Source organism: Larus michahellis, chromosome 3 (genome assembly GCF_964199755.1).
Source record: "Larus michahellis chromosome 3, bLarMic1.1, whole genome shotgun sequence".
NCBI classification, from domain to species: Eukaryota; Metazoa; Chordata; class Aves; order Charadriiformes; family Laridae; genus Larus; species Larus michahellis.
Genome location: NC_133898.1, coordinates 64,804,778 through 64,822,720, shown reverse-complemented (window position 1 = coordinate 64,822,720; position 17,943 = coordinate 64,804,778). Strand labels below are relative to the sequence as shown.

Sequence of the window (17,943 nt, the reverse complement as noted above, 5' to 3'; positions counted from 1 at the left end):
ATCCAATTATATATAGCAACAAAAACAACTATTTGTTATTGTCAGGTGGGAAAATGCAATTTGTTTTACCAACAACCACCCAATCGGGCAAAGAAGTCAACTGATACACTTGGCAGTTTCCTGCATTGTTCCCAAGCCAGGTTTTAGTCATTTCCTGAAAGATATGTTGACTGCTGAAGCTAAAATTTCCTTCAGAGTTTTAGAAGTCTGAGAGTTTCTGCTGGGGTTTTGTGGTTTGTTTTTTTTTTTTGGTTGTTTTTTTTTTTCCTAATTGAAAATGGTATTACTTAGCAACAAGGACTGCATTCTCAACCAGGGAAAATGCAATAGAAAGCAGCTTAGAAGCCATGCCTTTGCTGTTTTGGATTTCATAACACAAAATCGAGAAGCTCCTGGGGTAAGCTATATGCGAATGGAGGCCAGCCCCTCAACTTCTGCATTCTCCTTCTAGGTCTTGGGTGCTGGCAGGGAGGGGTAACTCAGCATGGTCAGGAAATACGTAGAATGGGTGAGGTCAAGTATAACTGAGTCAACATGGAGACAGGCTGAGTAATAAATTGTTACCAAAATGAGGCACTGAAGAAGGATGACTATCCTCCTAAAAGCAAGGAAAGCAGGGAAGGATTAATCCTTTTTCAGCTGATGCAGTTGCCAAAAATCCCTCAACATCTGATCACTGACAAGAAACTGGCTCCTGGACAAAGAGCAGAGAGCTCAAGTTGAATCCACACAGGATGAAACACTGATGGGAAAGGTTTTGGAGAATAAAGAGTGCTCCCACTTTCCATTGGCATACTATCTCTTTTTGTCAAATCAGTGGAAAGACCATGTGATATCACTTTCCAAAAATATCACCTTTCATCTCCAATTTACTATGAAACTTGGCCTTGCTTTCCCAGACAAGACCTAGTGCAGAAATCCACAGATCTCCTCCCTCCAGCTTCAGTCACTCTAATCCTCCTTCCCTGCACCAAGGTTTCAGACTGTCCACAGGCTTGAATACATTTGACCCAAGTTCAAGACCCCATTTGGCTCCTGGTCTTCTTGCTAACTTCCAAAAAATTGACGGATCAAGTCCCAGCAATAATAAAGTTTAAATTAACCACTCTAGTAGCTACATTTCTTTTGAACTGAAAGACCACAAAGCCCTGGATGAATCAAAGGGGTCCTGGGGCCAAAGCATTCTCAGCCAAGTGGCTCTGGCAATGGAATAACACAGACTGTTTCTGAAAAATGCTGTAAAACCTTCACGGTTTGGAGAGTTGCTCCTCTGTATGAACTACACTTCCACTCACATGCCCTCTCCTGATCAACTCAAAATCTGAACGAACACATTAAAACAATTTTCCTACCTTCCTTTAGAAAAAGAGCAGCTTCGTGCAGCGGGTGCCATTTTTTCCCTGCACTGCCTAAAAACTAGCTTAAGTATGTGCTACTACCTTGCATAGGTCCTCAGTATTGCTATTTGCCCCACAGCATAACACAGCGCTTTTCAGAAACACTGTTTCAGATAACTACTCCCTGTCCCAAAGAACTAAAGACTTCAGGCTATACGCGTAAATCTTTCCGTACAAGCGACAGCAAGGTGAGAAGAGAGGCAAACAACTTCTTTCTTCCTGCCAATTCCCACACAGAGACTGGTTGTGTTTCTGTTTGCACTCCTCTTTACTTTGCTGACTCAAACACTGATGCTCCAAAAATGTAAAATGGTACTGAGTATAAAATGCTAAGTGGACACATTAACTGAATAGCACAATGACTCCTCAGCTCTCCCTCCATCTCTGGTTTGCCACTGCCATTGACATCCTTTCTTTCCTGAGGGAGGGGAAGACATGGTAGAATGCGCAGACCTTAAAAGCCCCCAGATTCTGGTCAACTAAAATAAGAATATTGTGACCTATCTGAGTGTCATGTTAGATCACGGAAAAGAGTTACAAGATACACTGTTGAGAGTGATCCTTACATCCTAGGACACTGCGTATCCAAGGGGATGCAGAAATCCATTCTGCCATTCGCTTTTTGCAGTAACAAACACCAAACACCCTGTCTACAAAGATGAGCAAAACATTAAAACAGTTGTATTCTTCCTTTCAGACAGAGTCATTAAGGGAAAAATTTCTTAGCAAGACTCATCTGAAACAGTGTTGACATGAAACATTGCGGGAGCTACAGAGAAAAAATGAGCCATGATGCTGTCAGCACATAAACATCCCCCATCTTACAGCCCTCATGACTAGAACAAATAGCACCATCTCATCAGCTCTCTCAGTGTCTTGCCACTACAGGCTGGATGAAGAGCATCAAGGGAAAGATTAGGCACGGCACAGATGAAGCGAGTGGGAAGAAGAAAGCACATTGAAGCATCACCTTGTTGCTCCGCGCCTTCAATTACCCGCTCAGTAACTGTGGAGTATCAACTAGGGTTTCTGGCAGGAAAAACCTTGTCTGGAATAAACCCACAGAGAGATGCCACGGCTCCTGGAGCTGCAGATGAATCCTAGAGGCTCCAAGGAGAACATCCTTGTTCTCTATCCTCCCCAAAGCTCAAGGCAAAGGCTATAAAGTCCTCATCTGAGTACTGAAATCTGCAGTGTAGCTGCTTATTGCTAGTGAGAAAAGGAGAGCACAACTGAAAAAAGGCACAGTGCACCAAGCTATTTAACTCTTCTCCTTCCTTCTTTTTGGAAGCTGTATTCTCAGCAGAACGATGCATGAAAACCTACTTGAAACAAAAAGGCAAAGGAAAAACAATGCTAATAAAACTATGTATAGACATCAGGAAAAAAAAAAGAGAAATCTATTATTTCAGAAATAGCTGCATAATGCAGCTTCAAAACAACATAATAAAAAGAGATGGGAGAAAGAAAGGCTAACCAGCACTTAAAATTCGCATTACTTTTTCAGCCAAAATCTGTCTATCACTATTATGTGGCATCATAAAAATCAAGTCACCAAGCAAAGAACAAAAACAAAGTATTACTGGCTTACAGCACATACAAATACATAAACAAGAATACTAAAGTCTCTGCAAAAATATTTAAACATTCTAAGTCTATATAAAACCCCACATATTTTGTCTATAAAAGGATGCAATAGGATAGTAAACATTCATAGAACCCTTAGCACAAGCAAGCAGAAATCATTAATTTTAATAGCAAGTCTGACACAAAGGTTTGAAATGCTTCTAAAAATAGTCTGAAATATAAAAGACAGTTAAGCTGTGGTGGGTTTTGTTTATCTGTTTGTTCTATATAACAAGCAGATTTATCTTGAAAGACAACCGAAGTCTCCTTCCCCTGTCCTCTTTTTGCATTTTAATGGTACTGCTCAATTATGCAGCATGCAACGTTAAAATCCTTATATGCGATTTAACCATTGTCTCCAGTCCTTGTGGCTTGAATAAACTGCCTAGTTAATTAATGACACTTCTTCAATGCTATAAAAAGCCTCTAGCCATTTTTCCCAGTAGTTCAAGTAATTCATCCATCAATGAAAATAAGTCTTTCAGTTCTTCCTCAAAGACTGTATCTTACAGTGCAATTCTGAGTGGCTCTGGTCATCGTGAATACATATGTAAACCCATTTCATGGTTCCTGCACCCAGAATGGACAGAGGAAAAGATGCATTTTTATGCGTTAAGACACAAAAATATAGATATTCCCTGGCGTTTTAAAGGCTCCTTTATGTCAACCTGTAAAGATCCTTAATAGGGACAAGTAGTAGTCCAATAAAGACCAAAATAATTGCTTACACTTTCAAATTTTACAGGCTGTAATTTTTTTCATTTTGTCCTTCCTTCCCTTCATTCATAATAATTAAGGTAAATATTTGCCTTCTCTATACTGCACCAGTTGCCTCTTTGTAGCTTCCCTTCATCATTCTGTCAACTCATTAGAAGGCTGTCTTCGAGATTTTTTTTTTCCACACAGCTAGATGTCTGAGCATAATTAAATTTGATCAGTGTGACTACCGCAATAGCAAGGACTGCCTGAATCAGACGTGCGCTACAGCACCTGATTAAAATCAAAATGGTAGGGTGAACAGAAGCACAAATTCCTCATTCCAGAGCAGCAAGCAAAAGAAGATGTAGGGGAGAAGATGACATAATGGCCCAAACAGATACATCAAGGAATAAATTCCTTATTTTTAAGCCATGTTCTGGAAGCTAGGTAAGGCTACTATTCCTGGCTTTCAGCTCAGGAGTTGTTCAGAACGACTATTTCCCTGAAAAGGTGGTAGCAACTGCAAATCATAGTCCACAGATGAAAACAGGGGGCTCCAAAAGCAGATTCTACTATAATGGATTTATTAGTTCAACTTCCTGCCAGGGACTAAAGCCACACCGATACCAAGGAGCCTGAGAGGCAAGCTCACAAAATGCCTGGTGCCACTGGTAACCATTTGACAGCGTTTCTTGTTAATTAGCTCCTAGCACCTGCTGAGAACTGTGCCGTAGCTCCTACCTCATGGTAGCCACTTGGCACAGCACGGTGCTGATGCTATCAGGGACATCTAAGACACTAAGCGCTGTATTAGCACGGAGATCCCAGCTGACTACAGTACTGGACCCAGAAAGTAGCATGCATCCCCTCCTTCGTGTGAAGGTCCTTTCTGGGTCCTGGGCTCCACCCTGAAGCGCTGCAGGCAGGGTGCCACAGGCAGGGTGCCGCGGGCAGGGTGAGGGAGCTGAAGCCTGTCCCTGCCTCCTGCCTGTCAGGGAGAAAGATGCTGGAGCGTCTGCGGTTGCCATAGGAGTAGGGATGGCGAGGGCTGAGAGCAGGAGTGACTAAACAGCATAGGAACTGCCTTGCTGCACAGCTACTGCAAACTACAAAAGATTTTTTTAAAAACCCAACATACAGATCTCCTGCGCCCTGCGTTTTGAGACAAACTGATTTCACCTGCTACGGGTCTCACAGGTTCTCTTCCAGTGTCTCCTACGACCCTGCAGTGCACACCGTATCTGTTCCTAATGCTGTGCTGCTTTTCTCTTCCACCGAGAGAAGAATTTGGATGATTAGACATAGAACAGGCTGAAACTTGGGGCCTATATTTACATGTTCTTAGTACTAACGCATGTTGTGTTGTGACGGGAGCACAAACAACAGCTAATGTTGTACCCAGCAGGATGCCAATCAAATTAGCTAACTGCTCGTGTACCTATTTTCAAAGCAAACAGAAGTGAGCGTGCTGGCAAAGTTCACATGTACCTGTTGTCTGCCATGTCCTGGCCAAAGAGTCCTGGCCAAAGAATCCTGGCCAGTCCCCAAATTTCCACAAATAAAAGTTTATAACAGGAAAGAAGAGCGGGGAAAAACAGAAATGGGCACTTAGACCTGTCAGAAAAGTCTAATAATTTACACTAGCTGAGATGCAGGAAACAAATACAGATTAATAGCACTTCTTGGGATATTCAGGAATTAAACTATATTAATTCATTTTCATCAAGGCTTCCCTTTATTGGAGAGTGACTTCCTTCTGATCCCCTTCTCACACACAGAAACAGCAACAGAAACAACCCCAGTGAAGTCCAGGGAGTTACACTATATTGCTATAAACAAGAGGATAATCAGACCCTTCTACAGATCTCATCCAGTTCTCTGACACTGTGCTTTTCTCCATTGTGAACAGAAATAAACCTCTTTAATAGCTAAAATCTGGGAGAAGGGGAGGGACAGGACAGCCCAAGGGCAGCAGAAGTTCATAGAGAAATGTCTCTACGAGCTGAGCAAGCACACAGGGGGGCATACGAAGCACTGGAAAGACATTTTATATGACTTGTGGGCTTAGAAAAAATCCTCAATTACTTATTGACATTGCTTCTATAATTATAAATAAACCCTTTGGCTAGATAAAACTCAAGTTTTCCTCACTTCGGAAGTCATTCGATCTACTTGGTATGTACACTCTCTCTTTGCAAACAAGCGTGGTACGACACCACAGAACTGTTTCAGGACAACGTAGAGCATTCTCTGATACTTCAAATTTACTTTTTATTTCCAATATACTTTCCATCCCTTCATGATCCTAGGTGAGCCTTCTCACCTGAAAAATACTCCACACAACGCTGAGGAAGTAGGCTCTACTACAGCCTCTTGTAGCCCTGAAAAAAACATTTCAAAACAGCGAAAGGAAGGTCGCACTCCTGAGTGAACCGATCCGTTCAACTATAACCCAAGTGTGGCACCTGCTCGAGACACAGAGGACCCAGTCCTGTAAAGTCCTCCAATTCTGTGCATTTGCTCATTATCCTCAAGAGCCCATCAGTATAATGGGGTTCTATGCCTCGGCCAGACTCATGCTCTGGTTATAGTATGCAGGAGCAGGAAACACCTAAAGCCCTCCACAGGAGCAGGAGTACAGACACACAATGAAGGGAGAAAATTAACTTCTAGTCGTCTACAATAAACATGTAGAATCACAACCTAAAGGCCTGTGTATTGAATCAGCTGAAGAAGCCCATAGCTCTAAGTCCAGACTCAAGACCTGGGTGTGAACCACAGTAAAAGTCTGCCAATGACCTTAATGAGGAAATCATCTGACGACATATGATGCTAGGAAAGCAAGCATTGCAGTCAAACAGATGTATCAACTGTCCTATGACTCACAGTAAAGTTTGTCCCCAACAGACACGGAGAGCTCAAGAAATCCTGAAAAACAACACCGACACAAGAACAATGATAACACTCTCTTCCTAAAAGAAAATGCAGAACAGTTGCATCTAGTATTAATTAAATCCAATAACTTCCTCAGGGCAAAGTGCGTATCAAATCAGTTAAAAGATACAACTATATGCTCAGTTTCAGCAGAACTGTACTCCACCCTGGCCATCTCTCTAGTTCTCATCACATCCCTAGGCTCTCAAAAGACTTTGGGAAGTGTTAACTATGGAGTTTCAACCACAGGTGGCATCAGCCACTACCTCAGGTGCTTTACTTACAAGCCTGTGTCAAAGCACAGCAAGGACATAAACTCAGAGGCCCCACACACACTATGTCAAACAAGAAGATGGTTGGCAATACTGGAGCTCCAACCATTTCTTTCCTCCAACAGAAAGATGGTGGTAGGAAATTACCCTCCTCTTGCAGAGCTGCCACAGAGCCGTGGTGAGGAGTGATAGAGCACTAGACCACTGCTGTTGAATAGACAAATAGGAGAAAAGACGGAAAATGAGACTTGAAGAAAAGAGGAGGATGCGTGCAGCAGAAGGCTGAGTGAGAAAGTTAGGAGAACTGGGGAGTGAGGTGAACAGACACGCTATGCTGAGCAAATTTTTATCAGGACAACAGAAAACTGATACTGAACAATACATTCCCTTTGGAAATGTAACTTTTCAAGTTAGTTGTGTTAAAGGTCATGGGACCATGGAATGTAACGTTTTCCAGGAATAGGAATACTTTCACTAGCAATCTTCATGGTGCCACAGTGGTGACAAAAAGAATAGTACGAAAATACACATTTTGACATTTATCTTTCACTCACTGCATTGACAAGTAGATTACATTGGGCAATAGGGAAGACGCAGAAGCTACTGTAGACTAGAATAATATTCTGTTCTTATTTGTACGAATACAAATCAGCAGAGAAATCAGATAAGGAGACAAGCTTATTTGTATGTAATATATGCCATGTCCTTCTCCCCCAATTTGCTATTTTTAGTTTGAACTGATCATAGTCTCTTGCCTAGAACCTCAGTGAATCATATTTCCTTGTGCCTCTGGAGACAAATACATCTAAATACATATTAGAAGATCGCTTCTTTCCACCAAACCCGGAGAACAGCAAAAAACCCCATTATCGGTTAACATGCAAACCCCATAGTTAGGAGAACTGTGCAGAGCAACATCAAGCTCATGACTGGTTTTGGTCTCTGTTTCAATGAGTTTGTCCGCAGCAGAATCTTGTAACTCAAGCAAGTGATTTTCACCCAGCTGGAGCTGGCCATTATGTTCGAATGCGCTTCTCTGGACACTGAACAAGTGTTTGTTTTTCGGGATAACCACTTACAGAGCATCCAGATTAGAAAGTACAAACTTACTGGCTAAACTGAATTAAAGGCAGTCAGTCACCCCAGATTAAACACTCAAGTGAAGATATTTCTAAATACAGCAGCAGCAACTGAGTACCACACAAATGGGGTAGACTCATGTTTAAAACATACGACTGCAAGCTATTAGATCTTAGTTCCCCTCCTACTTCTGCTGATGGTCTTTTCCTCTTGATCTTGACTAAATTATTTATTGTCAAGAATTACATTTCCCCAGATTCCAAAAAAAAAGCAGTTGGACTGCTTTAAAGAGCAGTGTTGCAATAATTAATTCATTATTCTTTGCAGAGCACACTCTAACATTATTAGATGTTGCTGCAGAAATGCATTTTATTAGTGGTGTTATATTCCACCAGCAATTTCCAAAATACCTCTATCTTGTTTGGATTTATTGTATTCTAAATTAAAGTCAGTGGTTCCTTGAGTCTTGAACCAGTACCTTTTCATGGTGGTGTAAAATGAAGGAAGGAAAATAATCCACTTGTGGTCATAACACAGTTTCTCTTTGCACTGTTCTACTCCCATAATTTCTTTCATTTCTTTCTTTATATTATACACACATTAATTGTAACGACAGCAAGCATGTGGAAGGAAAGACGATTCCAGTAAGCTCACCAGTGAATGGCAAACGGCCATTGTAAATTCTGCAAATGAAACCTATGGGGTAGCTCAAGCCCTGCTATAAATGGTGATGTGGCCAATATCATATGCTTTATTAGATAAACAGTAAAGAAGAATTTTTTAACTGGCTTTTTCAAAGCTCAGTGACTTTTGGACTCAATGGTTGGAAAAATGGCCTTCTTTTAAATTATGTTGTTTGCATAAGGCTGAGAGGCCTCTCTGACACTTAATCAATTGGATCCATTTGCTCATGTGAAGGCAAACATAACCGTATCTGTCACTTGAACTCCTTTTGCTGCAAGTGCAGACAGGACAGATGTATACAGAAATGATCAGTCAGACGTTTACTAGTCCAGGCTGTATTTCTGCTCAAACGCATTTTCAAGACAGCTGTATCAACAAATTACGGGTACAATTACAGATTCCTGCCTCAAACAACTAACTTTGAATAAGACTGTATGTGAACTGGGGTGAAAAGGGATGATAGGTAACTCGGTACATTATCATATTTGCCTAATGAGAATGACAGGATGAACTAAATTTTCGTTCTCTGTGGGAGCACCAGTTTTGAGGGAAACTGTTCTTACAAAGCGACCATTTTATTTCACAACTTTTTAAGAGGTGTATCCTATAGCATATCGATGTAATACAATTAATATCTCTAAAAGCCCCATTACCTGTTGGTCATCTGGAGTCCATATGCCACAGGTGATCTGGCTCTCCAAGTTTATTTCTGAAGACCAGTGTCTTTGTCCGCTGACTGAACCGACCAGCACAAATCCATCTCTATATGAGATAAGTGCTTGAGTCCCATCATGGCTCCATGTAAAGTCGCTTACCTTAACATATCAAAGACAAGAAAATAGACATATGGGACATGTAGGAATTTTCTGTTGTTTTAATAAAAGGTAGCACTGCATGGAACTAGACAGGGTGACTATTAGCCCAGTCGTAGCTCTGATGTCATGGCTATTGGATAAAGCAAGTGTCCTTGCAAAGTCTCTTTGTGACAATTCTTGCATATTCCTTTCAATAAAGAAATGTTTCATTTTCTCCTGTGCTTTTCGAAAGGTATACAGTACCATTCGTTGTCCTCTTCATTTTGCCTCTCAGGACTTGATCCCTCTTGACTGCAGAGAAAACGTGCATACCAACCTGTGCCCCCCGATCATTCACAAGCTCCACAGACCATCTGCCTTCGTATTGTATCCAAACAAATATTCCTCCATCTGCATCGCAGGTTGCTAATTTCTGGAATGGTTCGTTCCATCTCACCAGCACAACCTTAAAAGATTACAAACAAAACCAGCATTACCAAAACTGCATGTTGTGGTAACAACTATTTAGCAAGAACCAGTTAAACAATACTGCAAAATAAACATCACCTCATTTAAATCCTAAAGAAGATGTACAAAATAGTAATTTTCAGCAGAGCATTAGGCGCCTCTCAAGAACAGCTGGAATCGTTTTGTAATGGCTGTCAGGAAATGCACAATCTCTCACCATCAGGCCTTTTTGGAAGGCATCGCATGCTTTCAACAAAAACGTACCACACACTGGATTTTATTACAGAAGCAGCAAACAGGAGGCCCCATACAGACCACCCAACACTCTTTCAAATTATTTCCCCCACCGTAATCTCAGACTGTCAGATTCTAGGTCAAATCATCACCTCTTGCTGATTTCAAATGAAATTGCATGCACCAGTATCAGATTGAATTTGAATAGTCATATCAACAGTGACATTAAAATAATCCGAGAGTCCCAAATTATTAAAAAATAGAAGTTTCATAGAAAAATTGCTTTGCTACTGAGTGCAGAAGTCCCAAATACAAAGCAGTTTTAGGCTCTTCTCTCCACATTAGAGCTATCTGGGCTTTTCTGGAGAATATAATCAAGTCTAAACCTAACAAATTGCTCTCTCATTTCTAATTAATACCAATTTAACAAATACAGTATCTCCTGAGACTTCAGTATAAAACTGAAAAAAGCATGTCATCCTAGTGCTTGAAGCAGAAATTAGCTGTAAAACCATTCACCTCACTGTGACCAGTGACTTTTTATTAAAAACTTTTTTCCAAATTAGCGTTATTTTGAAAAAACGCAGATATATCCAGGATGCTTACATTCACACATGAGATTCCCCCCAGTTACTTCATAGAGACACAGCATATGCAAACAAAGAACGCATATATTAAAGAGTCAAGCAGCAGGGTGTTATTTTAACTACTTAATGGGCATCCAGCTCTAATGATGCTTTTTCATAAATCTAAAAAGGTAATTAACCATTTCAAAGAGACAGAAAGAGAAGATTTTCCCAAAACATATTTTGCTGTTTACAGAGATGGACTGATGCTCCTCAAGATTCCAGTCCTAAAATGAGCTCTAAGTAGACAAACCCACCACGCTTCACAACAAAATCAGCAGTCATTTTCAGAATTAGGATATAAATATGCATATCTGAAACCTAAACCTGACAGCTGAAAAAAAATGACCTTATGCCTATTTAGCGAGTGCTACACTTATTCAGGGAGCGTCAAGGGTCAGAACTTCAGAACATGTACATCAGTGGAGCTCGCCAGCCTGAAGCATCAACCCTTGCACGATTAAACAGCTAAAACTGTTTCTTCGTGCATACGTGAAGATTATGGGGAGAAGCCAGTACGACAAACCACCTCTCTCTTGTTAAGCAGCTAAGCAGAATCCCATGTGAGATTTTGCAGAAAAACACTTGCTTCTGCCTGACTACAACTTTGCAGCTGCACCCCAAGTCGCAAGCCCTGTCTTCAGTCGGGTGGAGTATATCATGGCACTAGAGGGACTGTATCACACACAGCTTTTTATTTTTTTTGTGGTGGTTGTTTTTTGAAGAGCAATAAATAAAATATTCCAACACAGTAACACAAGCAGCTGTACTCTGGTAGAGGTCTCACGCTGTCCCTTATGTCTAAACAAGAACAGCACAGATTTGTCAAAATTTTGTTTTCTCTTTGGTGTAATTCCCATGCACACAGCCATCATCTCATCCACCCTGAGGCAAAAACTTGCCAGTAATGCCTAACAGTATTACAAAAGAATTCAAGAAAACCCCGAATGTAACACAAGGATGAGACTGAAAAACCTTTGTCTTTGAAGACTGAGAGCCGCTAAGACTAATGATGACTAGCGATAGAGTGGAAGGTACTTAACACCACTGAAAATCAGCTGGTTTAATGCTTAGACACTGCCCATGCTGGACATTTCATAGATCATACAGAATAAATTGCTACAGAAAATTTACGAACAAAAGATAAAATTAAGAGTTCAAATAACGTGTTTTTTTAACTAACACCATCATAGGTGCTGCTATTTCTTAAAATTGCCTTGTTTGGCCTGGCAAAGATTTGAGACGAGCATATGATTTTATAGACTAGACAACATACCAGCTGACTTAATGATATGAATTATAGGCAAAGTGACAACAGCTGCCTTGACGCAGTTTGTCTCTTTTCTGTTTTAAATAGGCATCTTGTTAAAACTTGAATATACCTTTTGATTCAAACTCTGTACAACCTGTCTTTTCTGTGGATTTGATAAAACATTAGAATAGACTTGAAGTAAACAAGATCAACCAGAGCCTCCCTCACTCCCTCCATCCCACTTAGATACAAATTAGTAATTTTCAAAATAACCTTATTTCTTTATAGTCACAAATGAAAGTGAGATAAAGATTTTACGTGCCTTCCGATAACATGCTCATAAGGAAGCAGATCTGTAATTTGAAAATTCAACTTCTTTAAACATAGAACGAATATTATCATTTTATGAGGTCATTTTAAAGATGCTTCCATCATTTACATTTAACATCCAACTACAGGTGCTGAGTTCACAGCTGCTTTGAGTATTTTCAATTTCATTTTATTTCATTTTTTGTAACATACTGAAGCAGAGATAAAGAAAGGAAGAAGGATTGCCCTAAGTATTAAGATGACTTTTGGCTTTTATGTTGGCTAAAATGTAAAGCATATGAAAACATGCCCCATTGATAGCGCATTTAAATAACTCATAAGCTTGAATTACCCCTTTGCAAAGAGGAATTTTATTGCCAACCCATAAATGCAAAGATATCATTACTTTCACTAACAGCTTCAACTCAGAGGGGACCCATTTTTACTTCTGCCTTTATGGTTCTCTGCTTCCTACTTAGCATCTTCACACAGGTGAAGGACTAAACTGTTTTGAAAGAACAAAAAAGTTGGTGTGCCAAAATCTGTAGACTATTTGTGGTCCACACAATCTTTGCATATTGCCTAATTATTTTGGTTTGTCTGTTGTTTGTTTTGGGTTTGTTTTTTTTTTAATACCTATAAAAATTGCAAATTGTGCTTGTTCTACTCTAGAAAAATTCTGTATCACAGACATTAATGGACATCTAAACTGCTACCTCATATAGGAAATGATCTCTCATGAATAAAACTTCTAGGAACTCCTGGCCTAATATATTAACTACAACATAAAGGCCAATATATCGCCCCTAAACAGGATGTTTTCCATGAAGTTCAATGAGCTTTTGCATCAGAGTCTTATGTTTTCTTTGAACTCCTTTTTATACAATGCATAGTGGTGAAAATTTGTTTCAAAAGTGGAACATTCAGCATCTTCAATAGCTGTTTTAATTGTCAACTTGATTTTCAGGAATTAAATTTAATGAATCCTAAAGGTGCTAGAAACTCTCCCCAAGAACTGACTGCATACTATAATGCTGCAAACACAGCAAAATGATCAAAAAAGAAAATGTTTAAAAACTATTTTTCATCACAAATTAAGGATATGTGAGGATTTGTTATCCTCAACTTTAAAAAAAGCTTGTTTATGTATAAAATTAAATGGGAAAACACTGTTAACTTACACTTGGGAGATAAACCTGTGCATTCACTCCCAGTACTACAGACTAATCAAGGATGAAATAATTGATAACATTTCTCAATTTAAAATGTTGTGCAAATATAAAGTATAGCTTATGAAGCTCAGTTACTTCACCGTACTTCCCATCTTCACAGATGCTCCATATGGAAAGAGTCTTGTCTTGTGGCAAAGAAAACATCTGTATTATTCTAATTGAATAAACAACAGACAATAATTTACTTATTTTTTAAAGATCACTAAATTATGCTTCAAAATTTTCATTTTCATTCACTCTAATGCTTTTTGGTCTACTACTGCAAATAACAAAACAAAGTCCAATCAGTCTCTGACCCAGAAGATCATCAAGTTTCTTAGAAAGACACTGCCACAGACATCATGCAGCTAGCAATGTTATTATTTATTAAAATCTTAGACAAGAAATTTTGAGTAACTGCAATTTCTGCAGTAGCAAATATGTGCCCTCTTCCTAACAGAAGCCAGGCTTGGGTTTTAAATTCAATACGTGCTATTGACACTGTTACTGATTTTTTCACATTTTCTAGCATAATACAAGACCGCTAAAATCTAAAGCATTCTGCCAGCTTTTGTTACCTATAATTTCATTACAGTTTTTGAAGGAGATGACTGAAAATACGATACCAATCAATTTCCCAAGAGCAGAAGTCCTTCATCTAGAAAACCATACAACATTCATTACTGAAATCTTACCTCCGTAGTCCCTTAAACATATGGTACATAACTGCTATAGAGGCAAGGGACAAATATCTAGAAAAAATAAACAGGTAAATAACTAGGGCCATTAGTTCCTAGAGTTCCTTACCAAATTTAAATAGATCTTATTACTGAAAGGAAACTACACTACACTGTAGTGAGTCATTTTTTTTAATCTCTGACCCTCCATGCATTTTACTGGGGAGCAGGCATATGCTCTAAAGATAGGGGTCTTCTCCAGCATTCATTTTCACATACGCTATGGAGATCTGCTTGTGGATGGACTATGGTAGCAATAGAGAGTAGAGAATAGTCGATGGCGATATTTGATAACAGTACAATTTGCTACATCTGGGTAGCCACGTTCCTTTATGTGGCATGAGCATTTCTGAAACTACAAGTGAACCAGGCATCTCTGTAGGGCACACAGGATTTAATGCATTATAACTCCATTGAGCATATACAACACTAAACAGTCTATGCAACTTTTGTCCTTTTCCCCCCCAATAGATCATACTACACTTCTAATGCTATTGAAAGTGCTTCCAAGCAGTGACAGGAACAGTCCTAACTGTTCCTAGGACAGAAATATAAAAAACTAATAAAGGAGATTAGGCTATTGCCTACAGTAGCAGAGTACAGAACTCAGTCTCTCTGAAGGCTTCTTCCAACCCTGTGCTTCTAGGAAAGTACGTAAGTTTTTAAATGAACAGACAAGGGTTGAAACGAAGCATTGGAAAAGGAGACTGCAAAATCGCCTAGGATCACTGAGCATCACCTATTTGCTGTATCAAGCAATGCTATTATGCAGTCCCCTAATAAGTAGATGGATCTTCACTCATGGTTACAAGTATAGAGAAATATATGCATATAGTGAATATAGCATGTGCAACAAACTGGCACACATGGTTTATTAATGGCAACAAAGATGAAGAGATGTATAAGTACATTTATCAAAGAAAAAAGATGAGTGTACAGTGGGGAACAGAAATGAAACATAAAAGTAAAGGGATCAGAGAAACCAATAACCACCTTCACTTGCTAACACAGTTCAGTATACATAGATACAGATATACACATTTAATGTGTATATACATTACATACATATAACATGCGTGTGTGCGCGAATACACATCCCTATTAAATCCTTGAGGAAACTATGCCAATTTTGTACATTTGTTGGCTTGAAGTTAGTTAACTAAAGTGGATTTTTATAATGAAAATGTAATTTAAAAATGACATAGAATAAGCAGTAGGGTTGCAGTTAACAACCTGTTGCTTCTCACTATACTTTACGTATAACCAGTGCTTGGTTCTAAATGGTTCTGTGTTTTAGTCCAATGAAACGTAAAGTTTAACTATTTTTAGTATTTTTAAAATAAAGGCTATTCAAGTTTCTCTCTCCTAATTTCTGCAAACAGACTGTTTGCAATTGGTCTTACTTTCATCTTCACTTATGACCTTCATTTCTTGCCATGACAATAATGCCATGATAATTCTCTCCATTCGAACTAGTTCGATTACGCAGACGAAGAGCATCACGTAAGTATTCTTCCTACTAATAACACGAGACAAAAAAAATCAGTAGACATGGTAGACAGCTAGTTTGCCTCTCCTGGGGTGGCACACTCATCTTCCTACCCTACTTATCTTATATTGCATTCTCTAATGATACAGTCCCTGTCTCTCCCACACCCGCAGAGCTTTGACTTTTTGTTTCCAGAGACATTACACCCGGGTGGAATTGCTTCGTTTGCATATGGAGCTGTCAGTTTCCAAGGTATGATACCCGTCAAGGAATTATTATTAAGAAGAAACTACTGCTATTAATAACAAACACTGTGCTGCAGGTAAAGAATGGCAAATTTATAATAGTCAGTGACTACCTTTCTTGAGAAAAACTGCCAAGTGGCAATAGCAGCTGCATGTTACATAGTGGGTAAAGGAACGGCAAACAAATTTTTGGTGACAAGAAAACACCATCCAAATTCTTTGTGTTTCTTTAGTCCGAATAATAAGAAAATGAACTGTCTTCCTGGAAGGACTGGAGTGGCCTTCAGATATCTCAGGGATGGATGTCCTTTAATAAACCTTACCCCTGCTGTGGGAGAAGCTGTGATCACTGGTGATGAGTGCCGACGGCACAGCAGCTGCTCACAGCCCCTGGGGGGTTCAGCTGCTGCCGTGGGCAGCACTTTCCATCCCCACTTGCACATTAGAAGTCTGCTGCTTTATCTCAGGATCCTACTTTTCCCTTGAATAAAGTGTACTGCTCTGCCAGCAGCTGTCATCTTGCTTTTTCTGCTCTTTGAAAAGGAGCTGCAATTTCTATAAATACTATTTAAACAAATACAACTACATTCTTGTGAGAGATAATATAAAAGCTACTAACTATGGAGGTTTAAAAACACAAGAAAAAATCCATGAAAAGACCAGATTTGAATAGCCTTTTGTTTTTTTAACTGGAGATCTAATTTCGTTTTATAACATTATCAATAAGGTAAGCATGAGATCTGTGTCCGCTTGGGACCTAACCTTGCACTAATTGAAATCAGAGATAAGGCTGGACCAGCGATAAGGTGCAGACCTTACTGAACCTGAAAGGTCCAGATCCAATTATGTGCCTTCTTCTGACCACAGACTTCATGTGGCCTTCACATGAAAACCTACTCCAAAGCAACCACCTAATTCAAACACTTCAGGTTAGGGTCTAAAGTTAAGTACAACGCAGGGATACACTAGAAGCTCTGTGCCATTTTGTTCAATATTGCTCTCATTTTTTCCCTCTTTCTCCTTGGTGTTTGTTTTCATAATGCTCAGAGCAGCAGGCACCAGGCTAACAAAGACTGAGATCATCTGCTCAGCTGTAGAAAGAGAAAAGGCCAAGCAGGAGCGGTGTAGTTTACCAGCAATCACCCTCTGAGTGAGCACAGAGGAGGCAACTATTCACCCAGCGCTCACTTGCTCTCCGTGTGAGCGGCTGGTACCCTTTGTGAGTCATAGTGTGGTTGTTCACCCACTGGGAAGAGTGTTGATACTCCCCAGCAAGTTTTGTCTGTTTGCTTTGCAGATGAATGCCACACATGCCTATTTTTAAAAGGTATCTTGAGGTTGGCATCCAACCCACCACACATACCTATTTTTGAAAGGTATCACACGGTTGGCATCCAATCCCCAATGGAAGGCAGTCTGACCTTTAAAAGCTCTAGAGGGTGATTTTGGCAAATAGGCAACTGCAAGAAAAACTTGTTTTGATAGCTGCTTTGAGGAGGGAATGTACTTAGTGTGAGTAAGTGTAAGTCTTAAAAATACCTAGACTGTCGACATCTCACTGAATACATTTAGGAGCCTTGATAGTAAACTGCCAAGACGTGGACTCGGAAAGGCTATAAAGCTTTACAAATCTCCTTACGTTCTGTAAGTCATACACTTCATTTTAAGAAATACACATCCAAAGGCTGTTGATCCCAAGGATTTGCCATGTAACCATTTTATACGTCCACAGAGCACAAAATATGCCATCTGATCACCTACCTTAGATGAAAGCATCCCCGATACCCCTCACAGGTACCAATCAAGAAGCATTATGCTCCTAGGAATGAAGTGGTTCACAGGGCCAGTTCCAAAGGAATTACTCTTTTCACTTTGGAATCACCATG

General features: G+C 39.7%; 1 protein-coding gene across 6 annotated transcripts in view; it reads right to left on the bottom strand.

Moving 5' to 3' along the window:
- The window catches only part of TULP4 (TUB like protein 4), a 174,469-nt gene that overhangs the window by 46,939 nt on the left and 109,587 nt on the right, over positions 1 to 17,943 (bottom strand). For all 6 annotated transcript variants that reach the window (XM_074580501.1, XM_074580499.1, XM_074580497.1 and 3 more), the window contains 2 exons: positions 9,824 to 9,952; positions 9,346 to 9,507 (listed from right to left, as the gene is read on the bottom strand). In XM_074580501.1, the coding sequence (XP_074436602.1) occupies positions 9,346 to 9,507; positions 9,824 to 9,952 (291 nt within the window). The remainder of the gene's footprint in view (positions 1 to 9,345; positions 9,508 to 9,823; positions 9,953 to 17,943) is intronic.